Source organism: Anthonomus grandis, chromosome 22 (genome assembly GCF_022605725.1).
Source record: "Anthonomus grandis grandis chromosome 22, icAntGran1.3, whole genome shotgun sequence".
Lineage (NCBI taxonomy): Eukaryota > Metazoa > Arthropoda > Insecta > Coleoptera > Curculionidae > Anthonomus > Anthonomus grandis.
Window position 1 is genome coordinate 10,378,844 of NC_065567.1, and position 26,694 is coordinate 10,405,537.

A 26,694-nucleotide genomic window follows, 5' to 3' on the forward strand; every position below is an offset into this window, starting at 1 on the left:
AACTGTCAAACAACACCCCCAAATCTTTAATTAGCGATACTCTTGATATTTTGATGATTTGATAATACTAAAAATATCGTTAATAAATAAATTAAAGAGTAGATGCCCCAAATGTGACCCCTGAGGCACCCCTGAAGTAACCAAAATAGGAAGTGAAAGTGAACCCGTTACATTAACGAGTTGTATCCTTTTTGTAGGTAACTATTTAGCCAAGAAAGAAACCACTTAGGGAAACCATAGCATTTTAATTTAAAAATGAGCAATGGATGACTGTGTCAAAGGCCTTTGAGAAATCAGTATAGATGGAGTCGATCTGATGACCCTTCTCGAAAGCCCTGACAATGAAGTCATGCTATAATACAAGGTTTGTAGAAGTAGATTTACCCTGCCTAAACCCATGTTGCTCGTTGATCAAGAGACCTCTACAATACCAAGTAAGATATTTGTTCAGGATAAGCTCAAAAAGCTTAGGGATAGCAGATAACATAACAATGGGCCTGTAATTTTTTATATCATCCCTGTCACCATTTTTGAATACAGGAGTTATAAAGCTGTCACGCCATTTTTCAGGGAAAGTTTGTAATTTTAAAGGCAAATTAAATAATATACACAAAGGTCTAGACAAACTATAAACACATCTTTTTAGGAAATAGGTAGGAACATTATCAGGACCATAACTCAGTTTGTCCTTAAGATCAAATATAGATTCAAAAACCTCAGACAGGGTCAACTGGATAAAAGGCATGTCGACAGAATTTGCTACTGGAAAATTAAAGTTACTGAGATCAACCTCATCAGAGTGATAAACACTAGAAAAATAGGTAGAAAATAACTTTGCAATATCCTCCCCCGAATCTGCTGAAATATCATTTAAATGCATAGTATTTGGGATACCATAACTTTTATTAAGGGAGTTAATATGATTCCAAAATTGTGTGGTGTCAGATTGAATTGACTCATTTAAGGTCATCTATAGCATTGCTCAGTATGAACTTTACATTGAGTACGTAGGTTAGCAAACAGGACATAATCTTTAGCTAAGTTAGTAATTTTGAATTTAGCATGAGCAGTCTTTTTTGATAGAACAAGATTCCTTAATTCTGGGGAAAACCAACGAGGAAACCTGGAAGGTTTATATATTTTTTTTGGTACATAGAGATAGATTGCATATAAAACTACTTCATAAAAGTTATTCACTGATTTATCGATGTCTGAATCATCAAAAATACTAATCCAGTCCACTAAAGAAAAATAATCATTCAAACTTACAAAATCAGCATTTTTAAAATCAAAACAAGTTATACTATAATCCAACCTTTTAATCCTATCACTAACCCTATCGCAAATTGTTGCTAAGTGGTGAAAGTTGTTCGGAAGAAGATTGTCTAAAGCTTGTTGAACAATTATTTTATGGCACTCGTCAATACTGTTAAAAATCAGATCCAGAAATACACCATGATTGTTTGGAATAATGTTAGATTGTCGCATATTCAGATAAGAAAATGATTCACAAACTATTTTGGCTGGATAGGCCAGTGCGCACTCAACTAACAGACCCTCTTCAATTGAGTAATTCCAAGTGGCTAAGGGTAAATTGTAATCTCCAAATAGAAATACAGGTATATTGGGAAAATTGTCCTTAATACTTTCAACTGCTGAGCAATGGGCACGGTAGACTTCTTCTGAAGATTTAGGAGGAATGTAAACACAACCCAAAATATTAGATAGCTCACCATAATCCACTTGAACAAAAATGTGCTCCTTTGTGCTCATTTAAGATATCGGTCTTGAGTTGTTTGGCTTTAAATTTATTGTGTACTAACATTAATACTCCACCACCACGTTGTTTAGTACTAGTTAAGGAATTGCGATCTAGCCTAAAAATCTGATATTCAGAATTAGCTAATTCATTGTCTGAGTAATGTTGATTTAGCCAAGTCTCAATCAAAATAATGACATCATAATCACATTGCAATATGGCACCACGAAGTTGATCAAGTTTAGTACCAATGCCAGCCAGATTCTGGAAATAAATAGATAAGCTATTCTTATGTTACCATCAAGTCTATTTCGACTTGTCATAGCATTTTTTACCAAATTTGATTGTTTAGTTACCACTTTAACTGGCCTGCTTCTTCCTTCGGAAGCCTGCCGTACTCGTAAAGCCTTTAAAACATCATTCTGTGCGATGCCAACATTTTTTAAGATGGAGGCGAGTACAACATTGTCATTAATAATTCTTTCTTGCATACTGCTACTTTCAGACTCAGAAACACCGTAAACCATTAGATTGTTCGCCCGCTCTGCACGATCTTCAATTTCATGTAACACTGATTCCATGTTAGCAGGAGCACCCCAGTTCCCTTGAGAAGTCTGCTGTTTTTTTAATGTTTCCACTTCATCCTTTAGGGATTTAATCTGCTCCTCCAGTTGAATAAATTTGTTTGTCAGCAGAGGAATTTTTTTGAAGGAGAGCACACAAAAGAACAGAATAATGCGTTCCTGCACAACTATGGCTTTTACTTCTGCTCACTTGCACAAAGACCGGAAAATTTTTCATCCAAATGAAAAAATACACGGCAGCTATCACATCTAGAGGCTTTCTCTATGTGATCATCATTGATTGGCTTTAAACACTTGTTGCAGGGCTTCATTATTCACAATATTACCTTACAAACTTTACTTAGAAAAACTCCAATAAAAACAAAATAATTGTGTAGAATCAATATGCTACACACACAGTGGCGACTTAGCTCTTTAACTTTAAGCAAAATAAGTTTTAGTTTTTGCTATAATATTAAAAAAACTCAAAATTAAATCAGAGCAAAAATAAACACGTGTACAATTTGAGGTTAGGTTATTGAACTGTGCAACACAAAAGGAGCTCGTCTGGCTGTCGCCAAATTCTAACACTATTTGCATTATTTAAAAAAAAAGGACTCGTAAGTAAAAATTAAGTTGCTCCATGGCTGCCTTCTATTAATGCGCTATTCTGCAAAAAAGTTTCTAGGCCTATCATGTGCAGGATTATGGAGATACTATAACTTGAATTCAACTTTTTCCGCAAAGTTAAATACGTACGGTATTTACTTCATATATCATAATTCTAATGGTCTTTAGTATAGGACCTGTTAAAAACTTAGACCATCTTTAATTTTATTCATTTTTTTTATGGCGTGAATAAGGTTTATGTGTTTATTTATAAGATACATTATATTTCAAATAAAAATGTCAATGTCTTTATTAATTGCATACTTTTAACAAATAATGGAAAATATTATGCTGTCCAAATCCAGTAAAGCTCTCTAATTAAATACTCAATGATATCTAAAATCAATAGCACTACCAAATGTAAAGCCAGATTGAATAATGAAATTTTAATATAACTTGTTTTGGTGGTTTATATGGAGAGTATGTAATTAGGGGCCATAGAAATGAAAATGTGTACATACATACATTATTTAGCCAACTTGACGGGCGTTTGATTTTCATATAGTACCACAATATTTGATAACTAAGTTGCAGTGGCGTAGGATAAAGAAAACAGAAGTTGAAATGTCGATTAGAGTATCGCTTGATATGAGATACATGCGAGGTGACCGGTTATTAGATAATGAATGATTTGATCAATTAATCAGTCAGCCTTTTTCTTAAAGATACATAACAGTGCGATAATAATTTAAAAAAAAACACAGGTCATAAGAAGAGTGTCTTATTCAATTATCTTAGGAAATAAGTAGCATATCAGTATCTGGTTTTTTTTAAAGACAAGCATTATTTATTTTCAGTATATTCCCCAACCTGCTTCTCTTTTGTTACAAACAAAAGTTATTTGTTGTGATCTTCCTTTACTAAACATAAGTCTTAGACATACATTTTAAATACTTGAATTCTACTTGGCTCGAAATTATTAAGACTAGCCCATTGTAGTGTGTGGCGTTCAGATTATTTGCATTTCACGTTAATTAAAAACAACATTTATTTGCCAAACACAGTAATAAGTACAAATTATTAAATTAAATAGTATGACGCCATTGCTTGCATCATCAGAAAGTCAAGAGCGAGAGAGTCTAGTAGTTTCCGCTTCTACACCTCGCGCGGCGCTCTCCTCGCGCATGGTGACGTCGTCATGAGGAAGGGATGCGGGATTGCCAAGAGTTTACAAAAATAACTGTCGACCAGACACCCATAAAGTGTCAAAAAACTATAATGGCGATAAAAGAGATTAAAAAATTGCCTTGTAAAAATATTGTTTTTAAAGCAGAATATCCGGTATTTAATTTACGAATTTGGATGTGCTCAGCAAGAACACAAAGCAACGGATATTGAATTCAAGTTTTTACCAGGCGGAATTATACAATAGTATTTCACTGTAAATCAGAAAAAAAATTATGCTCATATAATGTAAAAAGTAGTCTAAATGATAATTTTACATTGCTTACGGCCGGAATTAATCACTTCATTAAAATACACCTCCAAGTTGCAATTTTCATTTCAACTTTGACTGATACATGAGATGCCAACACCTTATACACTTTAAAACTCGACTGCGACAAAATGATTAACAATAACCCTTGAAGAGTTTTAAGTATGCCTGATAAAATGTTTTGAGTTCAGTTTAGTATACCGACGGAAAACTTACAAGTTAAATCTAAGTTAAATCTAAAATTTCTGGTACTTGGAAAGTTAAGAATTTTATAAATTTTCATGCATTTTGTATTTATGAAAAGCAACTGCTACTAGTTATAAGTTGAATTATATTTTGATGTCAACATATAGGGGACTTCACCAGCATCGAGTATCTCGATTAAAGTTATGGTTCAGATTTCAAAATAACACTAAATATAACATATACATATTAAATTTGGTATAAAAATCACTATAAACCACCACTAATGAATATTATTAAAGATAAGAGTGAAGTTTCCAGGCCGAGGGTATAGTTTTTTATAATTAAAAGGTTTCCAAAAATACGGCCTCAATTTCTATTTACTTGTTTTATTTGTTATGACATATTTCGTCTTGAATTTGAGACTCCTTTAGATGGCTAGAACACAGACGACCAAGGAATCAAAGCAACAGGTACATAATTACAGAACTTACAATACAGGGTGTCCATTTATAAACTGACACATTTTAACTGCTTATAAGTCGAGAACGAAAAATTACAACAATGTGCGGTTTTCACAGAACTTCATCAATATCTTTAAAGTTTTTTTTGACAGTGCTGCCAAGTTTAAAAATTTACCTGAAATAGGAGGAAAAAAATTGATGATTTTCAAAGGCCGATTTCTCAAAAATTTTAAATGTAACACCCCGTACTTTTTAATGTCACATGAAAGCCTGTTAAATCCCCTTTCCGAAAATGTATAAATTGTCTTAAATTCATTATTTTTTTTACAGAGCTAATTTGAGTAAATGACACCTTTTTGAAAATTTTCCTAGAATACATATTCGGTGATTGATGAACATTTTCTGGTAATTGCCTATGTATCGCTTTAGCATGATCATAATTAAATAATTTGCGCTATTGCCATGTCTATAAAAAGTATTTATTCTATGTATTAAATTACAACTATTTACAACAATTTTAACAACAAACAATTGAAGAAATTAATTTTAAATTATAACTAATAAATTAGCTGCTGAATATCACCCCCATTTTGCTCGGAACACAAATGTAGACGGAGAAATAAGTTGCCGAAGGCCTTTTGAAACCCTGTATATAACAACAGATACAAATTTGACCAGAAAAATATAAAATATATTAGAGGCTCCAGTACGTACTTTTAATTGTGTTAAATTTTTTTAACGCAATTTTGCACTACGAAAAGTAAAGCTACTTTTTTTTTAAAGAGTTGAAGAAGTGATTTTCAGATGTCTCATATAGCGAATGTAGACCCGAGTTTAGTTTAATAATTGCATCTTTTACGTCCTTCTCCTTAAACAAATATCATATTTAAGTGTCGTCAGCATAACAATTAACGAACACTGTAAGTACTGAAGTGAGTTGTGAACAGAAGAGGCCCTAGCACACTTCCCTGTAGAACGCCCGAGTAAACAGATATTTTTCCAGAATATTCCCTATCAAGTGCTACTTTTTTATCCGCGCTTTTAAAAATGATTGAGTCAGAGATTGTGCTCTCTGACCAGAACTATTATAAAAGAAAATATTATATTATTTAAAAAATATATTTAGATTTTCATGTAGATAGAGTAAAAATATAATATATATAGTGTCATTAAATTCGACTGTCAAAGTTAACATAGATTTCCAGTACAACCGGAAATGCCAAAACTATCAAAATATTTTAGATGTGTTCTCTCAATGAACATAAAACCTTGTCAAATTTTCAACATTTTCCTATTCAATTCATTGTTATCCTATAATCCATCGATGCAGAGGACGACTCTGTATAAGTCTTTGTATTTATTAGTTTATTAAATAATATCTGGATACAAATAATAATTTTATCATAATTTTTGTAAAAATATATTTTTCAGCTATTGTCTAATGAGATGCGGAAAATGTGGTTTTAAGTATAAATATAATAAATATACAAATAATGTAGTAAAGATCATTTTTTTCTTAAATTGATGAGAAAATCTTAAAAAAAAATACATAGAGAAATATTGGGATGTAACCGATACTTCGGTATAAAATACGGTAAAATATACAGGTTGGGGAATTGAAGATTACCCATTATCCAAAATAATGGCAACAATGCTTCCTTTTGTCGATGGCCGAAAGCCTCCGGTCATCTGACAGGTATTTGCTACTTTTTTTACACTAACAATATCGATATCGGCATGCCACATTTTGCACGTGTGGAATTTTAAAGGGGAATAATTTTTTCTCAACTTATTATGGCTGTTTATATAGTATTTTTAAATATACAACAGCCATATAACAAGCCATCCGAAAGAGTTCAAATTACTAAATAGTTTTATGGAGGCAATTCGGCAGTACAATGGAGACTTGTTTTCAATTTCATTTAAAAACAAACCGATTCCTTGCAAAAAATCAATTTTCATGTCATTCTGTTACCTTCAGAATTATCATAAATGCCACATTAAAGTGCAAGAACCTTCGATCGAAAGGGTCCAGAAGCAAACACGACTGGAAGAAACGGCTTCTAGTGCTCTAGAAATTGATTTAACACGATCAAATAGAAGTATTGGAGAGGAACATTTTGGGTATAGACCATAAAGCTGTTACCAGTATTTGGAAAAAACATACGTACAAATGTCTCAATTACTTCAATACTCAGAAGATATTTCCCGATATTACATGGCCATTTTTTATTGATGGTACTTTAAATGCCCAAAAACATCTTGTTACTGCAAAACCATGTTTTTTTCTGGCATTCAAATGCTCCATGATTTAGAGATCGTGTTGTTGCAAATAGAACTAACCATCTTATTAATGTAATATGTAATGATTTCCTAGATTTCCAAATTTGTCGCCAAATGTCTTTTATTCTTGGGTTTATCTTAAGCAGAGCATTTACAAACACAAATTTAGAAGTTTTAATTTTCTTTTTATTAGAATGTTGCAATTAGGTATAATTTTTATTATACAATACACAACGTAATAAACATTTTGAGATTACAATTCTATGTGGTTTGTACACTGATGTATCTAAAGCCTGCATCAGAAAAATACTATCGAAATGCCTGAACTTACGCGAAAGTTCAGGCATACTTTGCGAAATTTGGGAAAAATTGCGAAACGTCGCACTGAAAAACAACGGCGTCGCGTATATTGGATTTCATTTGAAATATTTAAAATGTTTAAGTCTTAAGCAGTAATTTCTTTTAAGTAAAAACATTGTAATATAAAATACAAATTTCTTGCTGTTGGGCAACGTTTCCAAATTTTAAACTTGGAAATCCAATGATGTTGCCATTATGCCAATTAGTATTATGCTTTTTAAAATCTGGCACAAACAATAATTAAAACTTCAATTATTGTTTGTAAATTTTAAAACTGTATCTTTAATAGCTTGTGTACAAAAACAAAAGCTTTTAATGAAATTCCAGCAAACAATTCAGTTCATATTTATTTCAAGAATAGTTTTTTCGAGGCATGGGTAACCACCATTACGCGTTCTTTCCACGAATTCACATTTAATCGTGGCCGGAATGCGAAAGCGTATTTTGAAAACTGCTTTTCAATTCATTCACGATAATTTGGTTTACGGCATTCGGCGGGGCTTTAGCTAACCTTGTCCGAGGGTCAACATTTGGTAAATTATTTCCAAATTTTGTAAAAATATATTAATTCAATGTTGGTGACAATATTAGAAGCGTCGGGAGTAATGCGATGATAATCGCAAAAGAAGGCCTAATATAGGCCAAAACGTTGGCAATTAAAGAAACAAAAGTTTTGAAAAGCTTGGATTTTAATTAACCCCTTATGAAACTATTAACCCTTAAAAATTAACAAAATGAAACTGGGTCACTCAAACAACACACAAAATCTATAATTAGATATGGTATATGAATATAAGGCAGTATATGTACCGCATATTCATATACAGGGTGTTTCAGAACTATGATTTCAAATGCTGCTGTTCTTGGTCCAATTAAGTCTAGCTCTGATTCTACTGGAGTTTCGTAGACTAAAGACTTTACATGTCCCCACAAGAAAAAATCGAGCGACGTTAAATTGGGTGACCTAGGAGGCCAAGAAACCTCTGGCAATCCAACGGTGCCCAAACCGCTGAGCCAAATACTCGCGTACTTGTACAGCAAAGTGAGCCGGCGCTCCATCATGCTAAAACCACATTTGCTGTCTAACGTTTAGTGGAACATTTTCAAGGAGTTCTGGGAGAACTTCCTCCAAGAAACGCAGATAAATAGGTCCTGTTAACCGTTCCGGTAGAAGGTATGGCCCAATTAAATAATCATCAACAATGCCTGCCCATACGTTGACAGACCAACGATTCTGATGTTTTCTTGGAAAAATTGCATAAGGATTTTCTTCGTCCCAAACATGGCTATTCCTACTAATAAAAATACCGTCTCTTGTGAAAGAGGCTTCATCGGTCCACAAAACATATCGTAAAAAATTTGGTTGTGCAATGATGTGATCCAGAAGCCATCGACAAAATTGAACTCTAGGATGATAATCGGCTGCAGTCATACCTTGAACTTTCTGGAAGTGGTAAGGATGGAGTTGTTGCTCGTGTAGTACCCGCCAGACAGAAGCGTTACTCGTATTCATATTCTTAGCGACGTCACGTGTGCTATTTGATGGTTCATCGGCAACTCGCTGAAGCACCTCTTCTTCAAATTCGACCGTTCTTACGGTTCGAGCAACACCAGTATCATGCATCTTGGTCTTAAACATGCCTGTCTCAGCGAGCCGCCGATGAACCGCAATAAACTTTTTGTATCCAGGATGCTATCATTCGGGATAACGTTCATGATACAATCGCGATGCTGCTCGTGCATTGCAGTTTGTTGCTCCGTATGCCAAATGCATATCCGCCAATTCTTGATTGGTGACGTTTTCCATTAGCAATAAATGTTTAAAAATTGTAAGCTATAACATTTTTAAACATGACATTGAGAATTGACATTGATAAGCGTTGATTTTAAACAATTGTTGTTATGGTATTATGTACAAAAGGTAAAAATAAATGCAGCAGATCCTATTTAGGTAATTAATGTTTTTTATAAATTTTAACGCGTCTTAGGGCCGGAGTGGCGTACAACCCCCAGAAGTTTGATCCCATAGTTCTCAAACATCCTGTATGAGGCAGTATATGTCTATCTGCCTCATATATGCAGATAGACATCATATTCTCTATATGAATAGACATATATTCTTTATATATGTCTATTCATATATTCTATTTTAAATTTATGTAAAAACAACATAGGTCTTCCACTAAATTTCTCTTTGATATGTTTGAAATCCGTATTAATACATTCTTACAAACTGCTTGAATTGAGCCAATTTTATCCATCATGCCTCGATGTGTTTAAGACAAAGCAGTAAGCAGATAAGAGTTTGGTTTACTTTTATTAAAAATTGAATTTCCAAAGCTTGTGAATTGGTCGAGATGGAGCTGTGGCATAAGGTGGAGCAGTTGTGCTGGTCGACTTTTAAGAACTAGAGAGGGGCATTTGTTCTACTAGGAATTATGACATTTCGTGCTGCCTTCATTCTGGAGAGTAATGTTTACCAAGAAGAATGAGGTTCATTCTTCAGAGTGGGGTGCACGGTGTAAAGCTATTTTAAGGTCAACGTTTTGCCAGCTAAAGTATCAAAGCCAACTAGAATTTAGTGCTCTCAACACAATAATTCAACAAACTACCTCCGCAGTTTTCTTTTAGCAAGGCTGAATTTTTAGATGCAAATTTTATTAATTTTAGTCACAATTTTAATGAGGTCTATTTACGCATATTGTTAAGTTTTATTATTTTAGTGTTTTCTAATGTTTGGTTTATAATTTTATTTCTTAATTGGGAAATATTTTATTCAGCATTTTGTCACATTTTAAGAATTATGAATTTGGGAATACAGTGCGGCTATTAATAGATCAGAGGCACAAAGGGTATTTGTATTTCAGAACAGATTTATGAGACTGATTTTTGGTTTGAAATATAATAAGAGCTGCCGTGAAACATTTAAAAAATATAATATTTTAACAATGCCCGGAATTTATATAGTTAAATTATTGTTATACATATTTAAAAATTAAGAACATTTATCCAAAGTAAGTGATTTTAATGAATATAATGTTAGATGTAAGGATGCTCTTTATTTGTCAAAATTTAACTTTGTTTATTTTAAAAAGACCCGCTTTTATGAAGGAATTAGCTTATTTAATCAACTCCCTGCTTCGTAAAAACAAATAGATAACTTCAACATATTTAAAAATAGACTAAAACGGCTTATTATAAGTTCTGTCGTCTATGATATTAACGATTTAGCAACATGCTGAAAGTCACCTAGTCAGTGTCTGTACTTTGTTTGTACTGACCAAATAAATCAGTAATCATTAATTGTATTCCCCTCCTCTTATCTTTTAAATGCGTTAATATAAAAATTTGAAATCTGGCTTACATCATTAGCAACTTAAATGGCAGCGGAACGCCATTTTGAAAAATAAAATTTATTAAAAAGAAGGGGCCATGCGAAACAAAATGGCAGGTGTAATTTGTTTGTAGGTGTATTGGTGTTTGTAGAGTTTGTATTTGTTGTCAATGTCAAAAAACAAAAAAAATCAAAAAACTCTTCAAACTAGCTTAATTACTTTTTTACTTTTCAAGATAAACAAATGAAATTTGGTATATCGATAGAATAGTTATATTGGTATATATATGGTTCAATAGGCAGTGATACTAACTTTTTTGTTTTAAATGGGACAATTGGTATATTATTACGTATTTTGATAGAAAATAATATTCTGAGAATAGTGATATCGCATTCGCTACTTTTTGATTTATACTCATAGAAAAAATCTTTTTTAAATTTTGAAATAGGGTGCCATGAATGCGTTGAAAGTTTTCATTTTTAATCAAGTAATCACCAAAAATAAAATTCATTGTATTTTATTTCTCGAATCTTTTACACGCCTACATAAAATTTCCAAACCAGTATTTTTAGGCACTTACTTAATTTTTTGAAACATTACGTTATTATGAATAACCACTTTTGCCATGCAGTTTTTCAGTAATACAGCCAGTAAATATTTGAAATATTAGTAAATACTAAAATTCTTTCAAAAGCTGGGGCGAATTTATTTGAATGACAAATAATAATTGCATTTGACAAGATGTCATGTATTATATCAATTGGAAAATAAATGAAGAACGCGTCAAAAGGCAGCCTCCTATTCAAGAAATCAAAGCCTTCTATGCTATTTTAATAATTAAATGCTTACTTAATATTCAAACTTTAATTTGCGAATCTGTAACCATTTAATTATAACATTTTATAGCATAATTTAATATAACCTATATATTTCTATCTAATAATAAAAAGAAATCTAAATATTTCTTGAAAAAATTTTTACAAATAAAAGTGATCCTAATTTCAAACTTCTTAGTTTTTAAACAATATTTCGAAAATACGAGTAATCAATCTGCGAGTACCAATTGATTGTTACTCTATCTTCTGTTGTTTTCAAGATAATAAAAATATTCCCCATCCTGTTTGTACGATCCAAACTATATTAATGGAAACCAGACTGCTTCAGCGTATATACAGAATCGAGGATTGCAACTGTACAGATATAAACATATCTGTTCTTGAGACAATCGAAAACAAGCAGTTACGCCGTTACAAATCCTCGCCTAGGGTGAAATCCGGAGTAAATTTAGCAAACACAGTGCTTGTACAAGTCCCGAGCTGAGCTATCGGTAGGGAAATCGGGCTGACTAATTATCGAAGTATCAATTGGTTCGAGCCCAAAATTGACGTATCAAAGCAAACTAGTAATAACCGATCAATTGCATTACGCTCAATCTTAAAGAAAAAATACAATTAATTTTTGGCTTCGCTAAGTAATATCAGCATAATACACACATCAAAGTGTTCCAGGGAAAAAAGTACCGTAATGTGAGGCTACTTGCCCACCTCGGGGTAACTTGCACACCACGTGTATTTTTGTTTACTTTTTTTTTTAGGTTATGTTATTTTGTGTTTTATCACCGGCTATCTGTTGTTACAGGTCAATAAAGTATAAAAATGGTTCGTACGTACAAAAAAACTCCGGGAGCAAGAAATTACCGGAATTACTCAGAGAACGCCTTGCGCCAAGCGGTAGAAGCAGTAAATGCGGATATGTTGAGGAAATTAGCAGCCGAAACTTTCAAAGTAGTTTTAACGGACTACGTTAGGTCGAAGACTTCTTGGTGCACACTCGAAATCAGTTAGTCATCCAAAGGTTTCAAATGATCAAGAAGAGGCTCTCATTTCAAAGACATTGGGTGTTGTAGCAAATTGGGGATTTCCTCTCACAAAAGTTGATATTCGTGACGTAATAAAAAAATTCTTGGACAAACACGGTAAAAATATTCGAATATTCAAAAATAACTTCCCTGAACCTGATTTCTTACAATTATTTATAAAAAGGAATCATTTAAGCGTTAGAATGGCTTCAAATATAAAGAGATCCAGAGCATCAGTGGATCGTAATGAAGTTTTAAATTTCTTAAATAATATTGACTTAGCAATTAGAGAAGCGAAAAGCTCAAATTTGTATAACTATGATGAAACCAACGTTACAGATGATCCTGGGTCCAGGAAGGTGGTAGTGCCAAGGAACACGAAGAGAGTGGAAAGAGTTCAGGAGCATTCCCGGGCTACGATCAGTTTAATGGTTTGTGGAAATGCCAATGGAGACCTTTTACCACCAATGGTTGTATATAAAGCTTTGAATCTTTATGACAACTGGACGGAAGGTGGACCACGAGGAACAAAATATGCGAGCAGTGCGAGCGGATGGTTCGACATGAACTCATTCGAAATGTGGTTCTTCCAGCTTTTCCTGCCTCACGTCGAATCCACCAGAGAAAACAACGACCAGATGATTCTCGTTGGTGACAACTTGGCAAGCCACTTTTCACCACAGGTGATAGAGGCATGTGGTACAAATAACATCTACATAACTTATAACTAACATATGAAAAGAAAATGGAGAGAGATTCTCGATCAGTGGAGAAAGGAGTCGCGGTTCCAAGGCTGTATAAGAAAGAACAATTTCCGAACCTACTAGACAGATTGTGGAAAGGGGTAAGTCAAAATGTAGCAGAGAATCTCAAATCAGGATTTAGAGCAACTGCACTTAGAGCAAAGTTTTGAAGCGCATTCCTGGTGGACTAGAAGATGCAGACATCGAAAGAGTCTTAGACAACAGCTTGGTTGATTTGTTGAAAGAGCACCGTGGAACAGGGGTTGAGAAAAAACGCAAAAGGGGAAAAAAAGTCGAACCTGGAAGTGATGCGTCTCGCACTGTCACAGACCCTAATATTTTTGAAAATCCTCTAACCGTTCCTGAGGAATTTCGAACTACAGCCGAAGAACCAGAACCCTCTTCATCTAGCGTTTTGCCATGCACTCAGCAACTCCCTACCAGGAAAATCAAGAGAGAAAGAAAGACTTATAACTCCCAGTTGGAAAGACTACAGAGGCGCAATTGATTGGATACAATGCACGAAGTGTCGAGCTTGAATTTGTGGACCCTGTAATAAAGACAGCAAAGACCCTTATTTTGAATGCGAATGGTGTGAAGATTCGGAAGACAATGAATCTCCAGTCGATGACAGTGATGCCGACAAGGACTTCCTAGTTGACAATATTAAATAGCCAATGTTTTGTTTTTGTTACACTTGTGATTTTTTCAAAGAATGTGCCTTATTTTACCAAAGTTTTGCTAGATAAAGTTTGTTTATTTTTCAATAACTTCTTATTAATATTTCTAAGGATTTATAGGTACAGAATTTGTTTTTAAGTTTCATATATTTTGACAATATATTATTTTTTCTTTAAAAATATTGATTTTTAATTGGTTTTAACGGTGGCCCTTGTTATAGGTTTTTTTTTCATATGATTAAGGCGTAACATGCACAGAATATGCTTTAGAATGCAATTTATAAACATTTTTTCATGGATGTGCAAGTTGCCCCAACCATGGGGTAACTTGCACACCCCACAAACAAATTTTTTTTGGGACCAATGGCTGCATTCTTCCAATTTTTATACCAGCCATGGGTAGCCCTTAAATAGGTCGGTACAATGTAATTTTTGCAAAGTTGTAAAGTTACAATGTACGGGGGTACATTGGGAAATGTGCTGAAAACGTGTGCAAGTAGTCCCAGTTTACGGTATCAAAGGACAATTGAATGATAATTTGGAAATTTATTTGAAAATATTAAAATTAAACATCTGAATTCATTTTAGAAACACTGCTGAATATTAATTTATCAAAAACAGAAAAAGTCATCGTAGTGTACTGAAGGATTAAAATGTATGACCATTTAAAGTAATCAAACATCGAAAATTGGTACTAAGAACAGTTAATTTGTTAGAGAAAAGTCCTTGTTAATAGACTGTATGACCACCCCTGTTGTTATTAGCAGCTCAACATCTTAATTGGGATTCTGTCAATTAAATTGTTGATGTCGTTTTGCTTTTTTTTTTTGAGAAAATTTTGCTTAAGTCATTGATCTTGCATACTTACAGTTCAGCAACACTTCTTTTATCTGAAAAACTATTCCTTGATTTTTCAAAATGTGCCTTTTTAACATATCGCGGACGTCGCGGATGTTCATACCCCAATGTTGCACGCACAATTTAAACAAATTCTTACTATACTGGCAGCAAAATTATACTGAATACATTTTTCAGTTTACCAAATGCCCTTAAAAAACTAGACTATTGATTTAATATCAACAAGGATAACTTAATATAATGAAATATCTTCAAAGGACGTTCATCTTTAACGAAACAACAATAATTATTGACTTAAGAATAACTAAAGAGATCTCATAATTATAATTTTAGTGAAGATAAAGTTAAGACACTTAATGGCTCCAATGGTATTTATTAAGGCAAAAAGTTGATCTACCAGATTTTCTTTTGACAAGAACCCACATTAACATTACAAGAAAGAAAAGCTACGAATTTACGGGAACGTGGTCACGGCATACAGAAGGCCTTAAGGCTTTGACAGTCTCCTAAAAAGCCTGATACGTACAATGACTTGCAACGAGTTGTTTCACCATTTTAAAGCGTTTAAACGGTATCTGAAGAGTATTGAAATAAAATATAATCTTGTGTTTTTATTTATAATATAATAACTGTTTGTCAGTTTCTTCATAAAAAATAGATGATTTTTTATTTAATGCTAATAACTTATAAAAAAATAATTTCTTAACACCAGGTTAACTTGAATAACAGCAATATTTAAATTGTATCTATTCCTTATCAGAAAAATTATGAAATGAGACAAAAGTATATTTCAGTAAACATAAGAACTAAAAATAAATGTGATTTGTTTGGTCAATAACTGTAGAAACTGAAAACAGCAAAGATCTTCTAAAACAATTTTAAAACTATATGTGTCAATCAATAATTTATTATTAGAATTGACCATGGCTCAAATTCGCGTGCGTTGTAAAAATTCTGAGTCACATAAATAGCCCCAACGTCAAAAAACCTGACCAAAGGCTATGTGTAGTAAAAAAATCTCATGAATAATATATAGACCTTTACTTGGTTATATTCCCTACACACCGAACCCTCATGAAGTTTAATGAAATAATGTTTAGGGATCAAGTGGCACTATTAAAAGGTCATTAAAATAATTCCACTTTCAGAAGTTACCTACTAGTACAGAAAGATTGTTTCCGTTTCCTATTGTAAGTTTCTATTATCTATGAACTATTTTCTTCAAGTTATTTATTCCTCCATATATGGTTTTCTTATAGTATAAAATATTTCTATGCATGTATGTATTTTAAATCACACTGCATAACATACTAGAGGAAAACTCAAAAGGACGAATGCATGAAATTCTACGGATAAAATTTATTATTTGAAAGAATATTACTAGTTTCAGCATTTATGTGTATAGTTCTTGGAAAAAGAACTGTTATATTCGTTTACTAGTGAGCAAACCAAAAATAATAATTCTAAAATAGAAAAAATATTTTAGAATTTTATTTTACGATAAATTATACAAATTATAACAGTTTATAAGTAAAACAAAATTCAAATCATTTTAAAGTTATGAGGTTGTCTTACATAATTTTACGAAAATGATCTTCATATTGGGTCGCGTATAACCTAAAACCGCAAAACCATAATTTATAGTGTCAAAGAAATAAGCCCCAGTCCAGCGGTCAAAATTTGCATAACTTCTATCCTCGCTTAATTCTATTAGAGCAGCAATAAATTTAATTTCACATCAACGCCTTATTCTACCCAAAATCTCAGTTGTTAACTTATTAAAAACGATGTAAGGTTAATGATATACTAACGATTCAAATCTGGTTCAAAATTTAAATCTGACCTCTGTATCCATTCAGTATTATACAGTGCTTTCATTTCCAAACGAACTACCCTTAATAATTTCTTAAAAATTAAAAAAAAAACAACACGTCAATTGAGATATACAGGAAGACGTTTGATTTTATATTTGATAAAGTTTGTCAATCACCTCCAGTTAACCTCACTTATACGTCAAATGGGAACCCCCATCGTGTGACACATCATTGTAAGCAGCATTAAATTGTCTATTCAACAGTGCTTAAAAAATTTAATCAAAATTTTGTGTGAAGCCAATATTTTGTGTGAATTGTCTTTCGTTTTCTTTACTTCTTTAGGTCTGATTATTGTTGTTAATTATTGGTTGATTCTCTCATTTTGCTCTTTGAACATTTTTTGCTTGAGAGATAAATTGGAAAATCCTCTTTAATATTGTGGATATTTGTTGATCTCTGCTAAGTTAAGAGATTCTTGCAAACCCCTCTTCATTTCTGAAAAAATCCTAACTCTTTTTTCACTCTGTATCATAGAAACAGCTGCTCTTATTCACAAAATTCCCAAACTACCCTCTGACACTGGCCATTTGACTCGTCGTGTAAATGATGTTCCCCTACCTATTCCTACGTCTTCCCTTACCAAAAACTCATTAATTTACATAAGTAAAAAAATTTACAATCATGTTCCTCTGTGTGTTAGACATATATCGGATGTTAAGAAATTTAAAAGAGAATTAAAGTCGCTTTTATTGGCTAAGGCATATTATAACCTGGATGACTTTTTTAATGATAGGTTTTAACCTTGGACATGTTGGAAAGTTTTCTTTTTTTCCTTTTTTCTTCTCTAGTTTTGTCAACAAGTTTACCTTTATTTAGTAATTGATTGTTTTATTTAGTTATCTTTAATTTAAGTATGTTCAAAAAGTTTTGTCTTCTTGTGTTTAATTTTGTTCATTGTTTTGTCAATTTTTGAAATTGTATTTGTGTTTTGTTTTTTTAGCTTGTAGGATGCTTGTACACAAGATTATTCTTACGTAATATAGCACATTTTCTTTCTTCTTTCTTTCTTTCTTGAATTCTTGAAACTAGGTAAAAATATGGTACTTTTACAATAGGGAGAATTACCATGGATGGAACTTACCATTATTTGGGCTGTGCTCTTTTGTTTTCATCCAACTAAAGCGAACTCATTATTTTCCGCATGAAAATCCTGGTTTTCCATAAAATGATGCATGATTCAACCTACGGCCGATCGTGGAAGTCGCTGTTGCTCTGTTTTTCATTTTTCTATAATAAGTTCATCCCATTTGACGTTGTTCTGGTGGATTTCTTTTATCTATTTAAACATTCCATGTGAGGTTTTAGCGGTCAAAAAGATTCTAGAACGTTTTCAGTTCGTTGAAGGTTATGATTGTAACCGCAGGTGTCGTAAGAATTCTTGCAAACTCAACCCTATTTAGGGGATAAAAGTGGTTCAATTACATTTGAAACTTTGGTATAGTTGTACAGAATTATCCATTTTATGCTTGGGAAAGTAAAGTTAAATAAAACACACAAGATATTCAGATGGAGACGAAATTTTTATTTTGTTTTAAAGATTGAACCATTCCATTATATGTGAAATACAATATCATTTACATGTCCACCGCGGACCTCTGACAAACTTCAATCCTTTTAAGAAAATTTTCAATCACTTTTCGGCACATTTCAGGTAATATCTCGGCTAGAACTTCACGAATGTTGGCTTTAAGTTGTTGAAGAGTTTGAGGGTTATTGGCGTAGACACGATCTTTCGCATAGCCCCACAAAAAAATCCAAAGGTGTTAGATCACAGGATCTTGGGGGCCAATAGATATCACCTAATCTTAAAATTAAACGTACTGGAAACTTCTCTTGCAAAAGAGCTCGGTTGGCCTGTGTTGTGTGACTTGTGGCCCCGTCCTGTTGGAACCACATGTCTTCCAGATCTTCTTCTTCGATTTCTCTCCAAAAATAATTGGTCAACATGCTTCCATACCGTTCAGAGTTTACTGTTAAGGCTCTCCCACGATTGTTTTCAAAAAAATACGGACCAATGACACTACCAGACCATAATGCACACCATACAGTCACTTTTTCGGGATGCAAAGGCCTTTCTACGATCACCTGAGGATTTTCAGAACCCCATATGCGGCAATTCTGTTTATTTACGTAGCCACACAGCGTAAAATGAGCCTCATCACTGAAGAAAATTCTGCTCGAAAAATGAGCATCAGCAGCTTGTTGTTCAAGCATCCAATTTGCGAATGTTCTGCGTTGTCCATGGTCTGTAGGCTTAAGTTCTTGAGTCAGTTGGACTTTGTACGGATGGAGCTGTAAATCTAAATGCAAAACTCGCCACATTGAGCCGTAAGACAAGACCCAACCCAACCCAAATTTTGAACACGCCGAGGAATTGACAAATTTGGATCTTCCTCCACACTTTGAGCCACAGCAGCGATATTTTTAAATTTTCTTTCTGTGCTCGAAATTGTTTGCACTGTAGGACGATTATGTCGACCTTAATCAGCTCGTAAAGCTCTAAACGTTGACACAGGAGAATCACCATTTTTATAGAACAATTTAATAATTTTAGTACGTTTTCGACTGTTAAACGATCCATATTTATAAATGGCAAACCTTTAAAAAAAAAAACGCTTCACATGACGTTTATTTCTGACAGGTCTCAAACGGCAGGGTTAAACTTAGCCAACCTCGAATCGGATAACCCGCTACTATTGTTTGGAACCGTAATTTCGCCCGGAACAATTTTATAACAACCTCCAAGGGTTTATTTAAAATCAAACCCACTGCATCACACACCTTAGTGGCACATTTTTGATAATCCTCATTGGTTTCCGAGGTAAGACCGAAGATTTCGAGTTGATCCTATTTTAATAAATGTTATTTCTTTTACGGTTTTAGTTTTCACTTTTTAGCTTCCATTTCAAGGTTTTTCGTTTGGCTTTATTTTCAAACATCTTCGTTTTGTTGAAATTATTACTAACAATAATCACTTCGTTAGCTATTATACCGATTTTGACATACTGCCCCTCTAGTGACTGGAATACACTACAAGAGGAACTGATACTGCTGGCTAACTACAAATCCATAGCAGCTTAACATCAGCTAACTACCTAGTTTTAAGTCAATAAATAATGTTAATTTTAATTACTTATCTTTGGTATCTTTTTTTTACTTAATATTCATTAAATGAATGCCCCCTTAGTTTATGCCCATACTTGCTTTATTAAGTGGAGTTTAATTTATAGGGTCTACTTGTGAAGCACGTATACTCGCCATGAAGTAAAGGGTGTAACTAGACCAATCATAATTTGTTATTTTTGTTGACTTAGTTACAAAACTGGTACTTAGAGCCACAATAATGTAAACCAACATACAATGTAAGATCTCATATATATATACCTATATAAACATATTCATTTGTAAGTGTAATTTGATTGAACACAGGACTTTCATTATTAGTCGATAACATCCATTGTTGAGCCTGTGAACATATTATCTATTGACTTTAATTTTTCCGTATTTTTGTCCTCTTTGTCCTTCTGGGCCTTTTGACTAGAAATTCGGTTTTATTTCGTTTTTGTTTAATTTAAATTAAGATTAGTTGGTAAAATTCTGGACTTAACAAACTCCCCCGAGTAGAGTTGAATATTAAGTGGTTGAATGTCTAATTTCAACCAGAACGAGCATCTGGTCCTTTACTTTGTAAATCACAACCCTACATTTTTTTAATCCTTCTCAGGTTTGAATACCTTTGCTTTTTAAATACCCCCAAAGGAAAAAAAAGTCTGGCAACTGTGCGGGCCATTCAATTGCACCACGCCTGCCAATCCACATCCCTGGAAACTGTTTATCAAGCCATTCTCGAACTGTCAAAGCATAGTGCAAAAGAGTTTAAGTTTATAAAATGTCTTTTATCACCACATATTCTTGCTTAATATTCGCTTATACGTCAACCATATTACCATCATTTTATTTTACCATTTTATTTATATATACCGTCATTTTGTTTTTTTTTCGGTTTGGTTAGGTAGCCATTTGAAATACAAAAGTTCGTGGTCGATAAAATATCCATTATTCCCAGATATTTTTGGTCGCTATTCGCTGGTACGTTAATCATTTTAATTTTCTTTAATACTGTTAAATAGATATTTTAATGCTACTTACAATGTTGTGTCACTCGATGGGGATTCCCAATTGAAATATCAAAGTGAGATGAGGAGGTGATTGGTAGAACTATGTCAAATATTAAATTAAACGTTCAAATAAAAGCACTGTATATTACTTGCCTACAAAGCTTTTGAAAATTAAAACTTCTATGAAGATGGCAAATGGAAAACGTCTATTATCATATTTGTTTGTCCATTCTTTGGTTTTACAGTACGCTCTTAAAAGAATTCGGTAAGATGATCAGCGAAATGTTAAGAACTGCCTCTACGAGTAGCAATCTAACACAGGCAATTATCAAATTTTTTGTATTGTTTATATTTTTATATTGTAATTTTCTTTATTGTTTAGATGAATTGTTTTTAAAAAGAGACGTATCTTTTTTGTGCCTAAATATTTTTTTTTATTAAAAATAAAAACTTGCAAGTTTATATAATGTTTGTAATAAGGAGTTGATAACTACATCGTTTTTAAAATTTTTTTTTTAATTGAATTCATGCGCCTTCAAATCTGCGGTACAGTCTCACTACTACAAACTTATCGGATATAATTTAAAAATAAACCCAAAAAATAAATCCTGTTATCCGGGTCGTTCTATAGGCTAGCGAACCAACAATATTTTAAACGTTTGGAATTCGTTTTTTTTTGAGGTGCTACATATACTTGAAATATCTCGCTTGCTTGCTTCTTATGGAGCTACAATTTAACGTGGACTCTGAACCACGAGTGGACTCGATTTCCTTCGTTTCCGACTGCCGCCCAGATCACTGTTTATTTTTCTCTATGACAAACACAAACAGCCATGCTTATGCCAGGATTCGAACCTGAGACCACACGATCGCATCGGGAACACTTGCCCACGGTGCTACCGGGATGCGAATTTACAATTCCTCTACCATTACAGTCACGAGGGTGACTGAATTCGGGTAGTTTTTATTTGCAGAATATTATAATATAGTTACATATTCTATTCCACTACGGGTACAGAAATTAACTGTATTGGTGTATGATTTGTAAGCGAAATTTTTGATTACATATTGAGTAAATGTCTACACTGTTTCAGTCATGTATGTAAAACTAATCAAGTACGCACATAAATTAATTTATTGGACTTTTATGTACACAATGTTCGCGTCCGGTTATAAATGTACCCCCCCCTTTAACTTTTTTGTTTGACGTTTTCAGTAAATAGAAATTTAAATTTTATTTGATTTTTGGATTCTCCTTAAAATTCTCAACATTTAGGCAAATACAAAACTTATAATATAATATATTCTTCTTTTTTTCCAGAGTGGTTAGTTTTCCAGACTGTATGCAATTCTGACCTTTTTGTCCCCTTTCCTTTCTTCGAGCTATAGCTGTAGGTTGTACTCGAATTTTTCGGTTCCTGGAATATCGAGTTGTGTGAGAAAACATAGATACTATTTGTGACGAAGTCTGCTTTTTCCAATGTTGTCACAAATTTTTTTAGCACTGTGATATTCAAAGGACATTGATCTTTTTTTAATATATCCGAAAGTCTTATAAATTCGGCTTGCATTCTATCAATAGTTTCGTTGTATTCTTGATTGAGTGTTTCGGTAATTATCAAATCAAACGAATTGTTAGTTTCAGATTGATGTGATTGAAAAATAATATTATTTTCTGGGTAACACGTTTCATTACTTTCTTCGGGATGACAGTTGTCATAGCTTATGTCATCAATATCATCGTAAAAATTGGATGAATACATTTCTCCTCAGGCAATTTTAGCAAAATCTTGCCGATCGCATTTAGTCAACAACAACGATTTTTTTAAAGAAAGTCCATATTTTTCTTCTACCGCACATAAATGCTTAAAATATTGCCCTCCTTGACCAAAATAACAATCACAACACTCAGTTTCAATATTCACTTCGTAAGAGTTACTTTTCGATGTAACACGGTAAGTTAAATTACTGATCTGTGTTACTTCTTCGATATCTTTTAAGCGTCGAAAAAACTTATTATAAACTAGAGTTAAATGTCGTCCTCTTGTGTTAGCAAATTTTAGAAGTCTATTTTTGGGACAGTTTTCAAAAATTCCTGTGATAAAATCAATAAGTGCACACATGTTAAATACTTTACATCTTTGCAACATAATGTCCTTGAAAATTCTGATGGAAGCTTCACAATAATTACTTGTATTATTGCCCCTATGCAAAACGTCACTACGAAACGGTCAACGCCATTCTTCTCGACGGCCCCAAATGAGTTCTAAATGAGCTTTGGCATTATTGTACTTGTTTAGAGTCTGGTTATTTAATAACTGAAACAAAAAGCTCTCTGCATCTGAAGTAGTCCTAGCAAATAAAACATGGCGGAATAACGTCATGTCTTTCGGTCATCTTTCAGAATCTTGTTATTGGAGTCCCATAGCCAGCGCCACAAAGCTTGTGTAACATGAAATATACACAAAAGCAAGCGAGCCTTTTGTGTATTACTTTATTTACTTACGTATTTACTTTTGGAAATATTACTTTCAATGCATTTCTTTCTGCGGAGTCATCGTCGGTCATAATAATTTATGGCTCAAATAGTTTATCACATGTGGCTTCTAAGTATTGCTTTGCAATGTTTAGAGCATGTGAATAATCATTTTCTGATTTATTTTTATGAAGAATAACAGCTATTGGCAAAAACATGAATTCAATGAGAATGTTCATAATTTATATTGATCACTGCATTTAAACCTTGTTTTAATAAGTTAGATTTTCTCAAAGTAACTTCAGTCGTTTTTAGAAATTTTATATTTATACTTGCCGAGCACCCATAATTTCTTGTACTTCCTTTTTTCTTAATTACACGTTTATTCTTTTTGGCTAGATGACACACATATAGTTTGCGAAATTCATAACGAACACAGTTATTAAACACTTTGCTTACTATCCAATTAGTGTTTCTGTTACGAGAAAGTCTTTAATAAAGTTGTCAAATTTTTTCTGATAATTTGTCCCTTTTGTTAACTTGCACTGGAATTTAGTCACAAATTGATCTTGATTTTTCTCTTCTAATTCAAGATAGTGAATTTCACTATCCACAATACCACTCAATATTGTTTTAATCATTTTGAAGCACTACAAATATGTTAAATTAAGGTAACTACACTGTCATAACCTAACTTAACGACGCGACGCCGACGTGGCGTGACAACGGATACAAACAACGGAGTGACTAACTGACTGATATAAACCGTTTAACAGCAGACTTTTTTTTTAAATTTAGACGGGTTAGACTTTGTAAAGACAAAGGCGCACAAAATAAACTTACAAATTCTATTCTATTATTCTGCACCGTAATAGATTAAAAAATGTAACTAATATTCTGCAAACAAAAACTACTCGAATTCAGTCACCCTCGTGACTGTAATGGTAAAGGAATGTTAAATTCGCTACCGGGGTCGGCATACTTCGGGCTTTTGAATTTTTTTTCTCTAATACTGGTCCAGTCAGATAGACCGTTTAGCGGGACAACAGTTGCTTCTCCAAACACCACCTGTGGGGTATTGCTTGTGGATTGGGCATGCATCCTGTCTGTATTTGATCAAAATGCTTTATTTGAATCTAAATTTCATATTCTGGTAGCTGTTGGATGATTTTGGGTTTATTTTTTTAGTAAATCGGTAAAAGTAGAAAAAGTCATTATTTTCAAGGTTTTTTCCAGAATTATTTACTAGACATAAAAAACAGTAAGACTGTATAAATTTAATTTTTTTTGAAGATCCTGGAACATTTTAACGTGCGCACACATCCCGTTTGCAGCTATATAATTTGGTAATTAATTTGTAAACTATATCTAAATAAACGTCATACAAACTGAATAAACCCACCGCTTAACCAATAAGCATGTGTTACGTTTTTTATCAATATTGCGGACACTATATTTACATCGGTTTATATAGGTTACATTTATAATTGAAGAGCTATTACCTTTCCGACTTTTAACAAAGTATGCGTTGACCCGAAAAATCATTTAATAGTTGTCATGAAAATTAAAAAATTTCTAAATACCTTTTTAAGATGTCCAGTGGAGGTACCAATAAATACAACAGTAAAATCACCAGTAGATGTCGCTACCACTGCGGTTAACCTGGTGTTAAAAAGCAGCACTGGTGTAGCATTTACCGGATCCTCTCCACCAAGGGGTGTATTGACATCTAACCCGCAAAAATCTTCGGCAATCGATGATAATTTCTGGAAAATAAAATATTATATATTAGTATGTGTTTTAAGGAAACGTTTACTAATTTTTTACAACGATTCGAATGTAATGGATATAAATCGGAAATCAGTAAGTAATATGGCTTTTAAGAAAACTAAAGAAACTAAATGCAATGCTCAGGCTGAAGATTTTACTATTATATCTCTTACAAAACCTGCTTAGATTCCGGTATTAATAATGAAGAATTCATCATTCATTCTCGATTCTAGCTATAACTTTTATAGAACAGACCGTAATGTTGACAACAGTTCCAAAAGTCGAGGTGGAGGTGTGCTTCTTGCTACCAAAAACTATATTAAATCTCGTAAAGTGGATATTGCTGACCCATCCATAGAAGAAATTTGGATTTTAGCTGATCTGGGCAACCGTGAGGAATACTGCCTTGGCTGTATTTATATCCCTCCTACCTACGGACATATCTGTTTATGAAAAGCACTGTAGAACTATTGCAAAAGTTTGTGACCTGTATAAAAATTTCTTAATTGTTGGTGACTTTAATCTCTTCCTAATATATCTTGAAAACCCAGTGAAGACCTACCTGGTCTATATGCTAGTAACATACTGTTTGGCAGAGATTTTATTCTCTGTGATTCACTTGCATTTTCAGATTTATCTCAGTTCAATGGGGTGGCTAATGAATTTGGGAATCTCTGCCTTTCAAATCTTGATTTACCCTTCACAATTAAATGCAACGGTCTTGTTAATCCTGATCCATACCATTCTCCTCTTGAACTGATACTGCCCTGTCTTAAGCCTAAATATTTAACTTCACATGTGACTTATTATTACAACTTTGAGTATGCAGATTTTACTTTGATTGAAAATTATCTCCTAAACTGTAATTGGAAAACAATAATGTCTAATACTGATTTAAATGTTAATGTTGCACACTTTTACTCTGTATTATATGATTGCTTTGATATGTTTGTTCCCATAAAGAAGTCATTATCCAGTTTGGTTCTCCAGGGAGTAGTAAGCTTTTTGCAAAGCATTTCTTTTCTGTTTATAATACTAGAATCAAATGCCTCATTTGATTCCAATAACGATATCAATTATAAGCTTAATTTAGTGTCTGAGGTTGTGAAAAGTCCTACTGATGTTGAAACTGTACTTTCTAAAGTTGATGCAAATAAGGGTGCAGGTCCTGATCAAATTCCTAACAGGGTGTTGAAAGAATGCTGCCATTCTCTTTATCTCCCTTTGCACAAATTATTTAGTGATTCATTCAATCAAGGACTGTTC

General features: G+C 33.1%; 1 protein-coding gene across 4 annotated transcripts in view; it reads right to left on the bottom strand.

The window, feature by feature from the left end:
- Window positions 1-26,694, bottom strand: part of LOC126748496 (plexin-A4) — a 536,890-nt gene that overhangs the window by 44,093 nt on the left and 466,103 nt on the right. For all 4 annotated transcript variants that reach the window (XM_050457763.1, XM_050457764.1, XM_050457765.1 and 1 more), the window contains exon 3: window positions 25,242-25,424. In XM_050457763.1, the coding sequence (XP_050313720.1) occupies window positions 25,242-25,424 (183 nt within the window). The remainder of the gene's footprint in view (window positions 1-25,241; window positions 25,425-26,694) is intronic.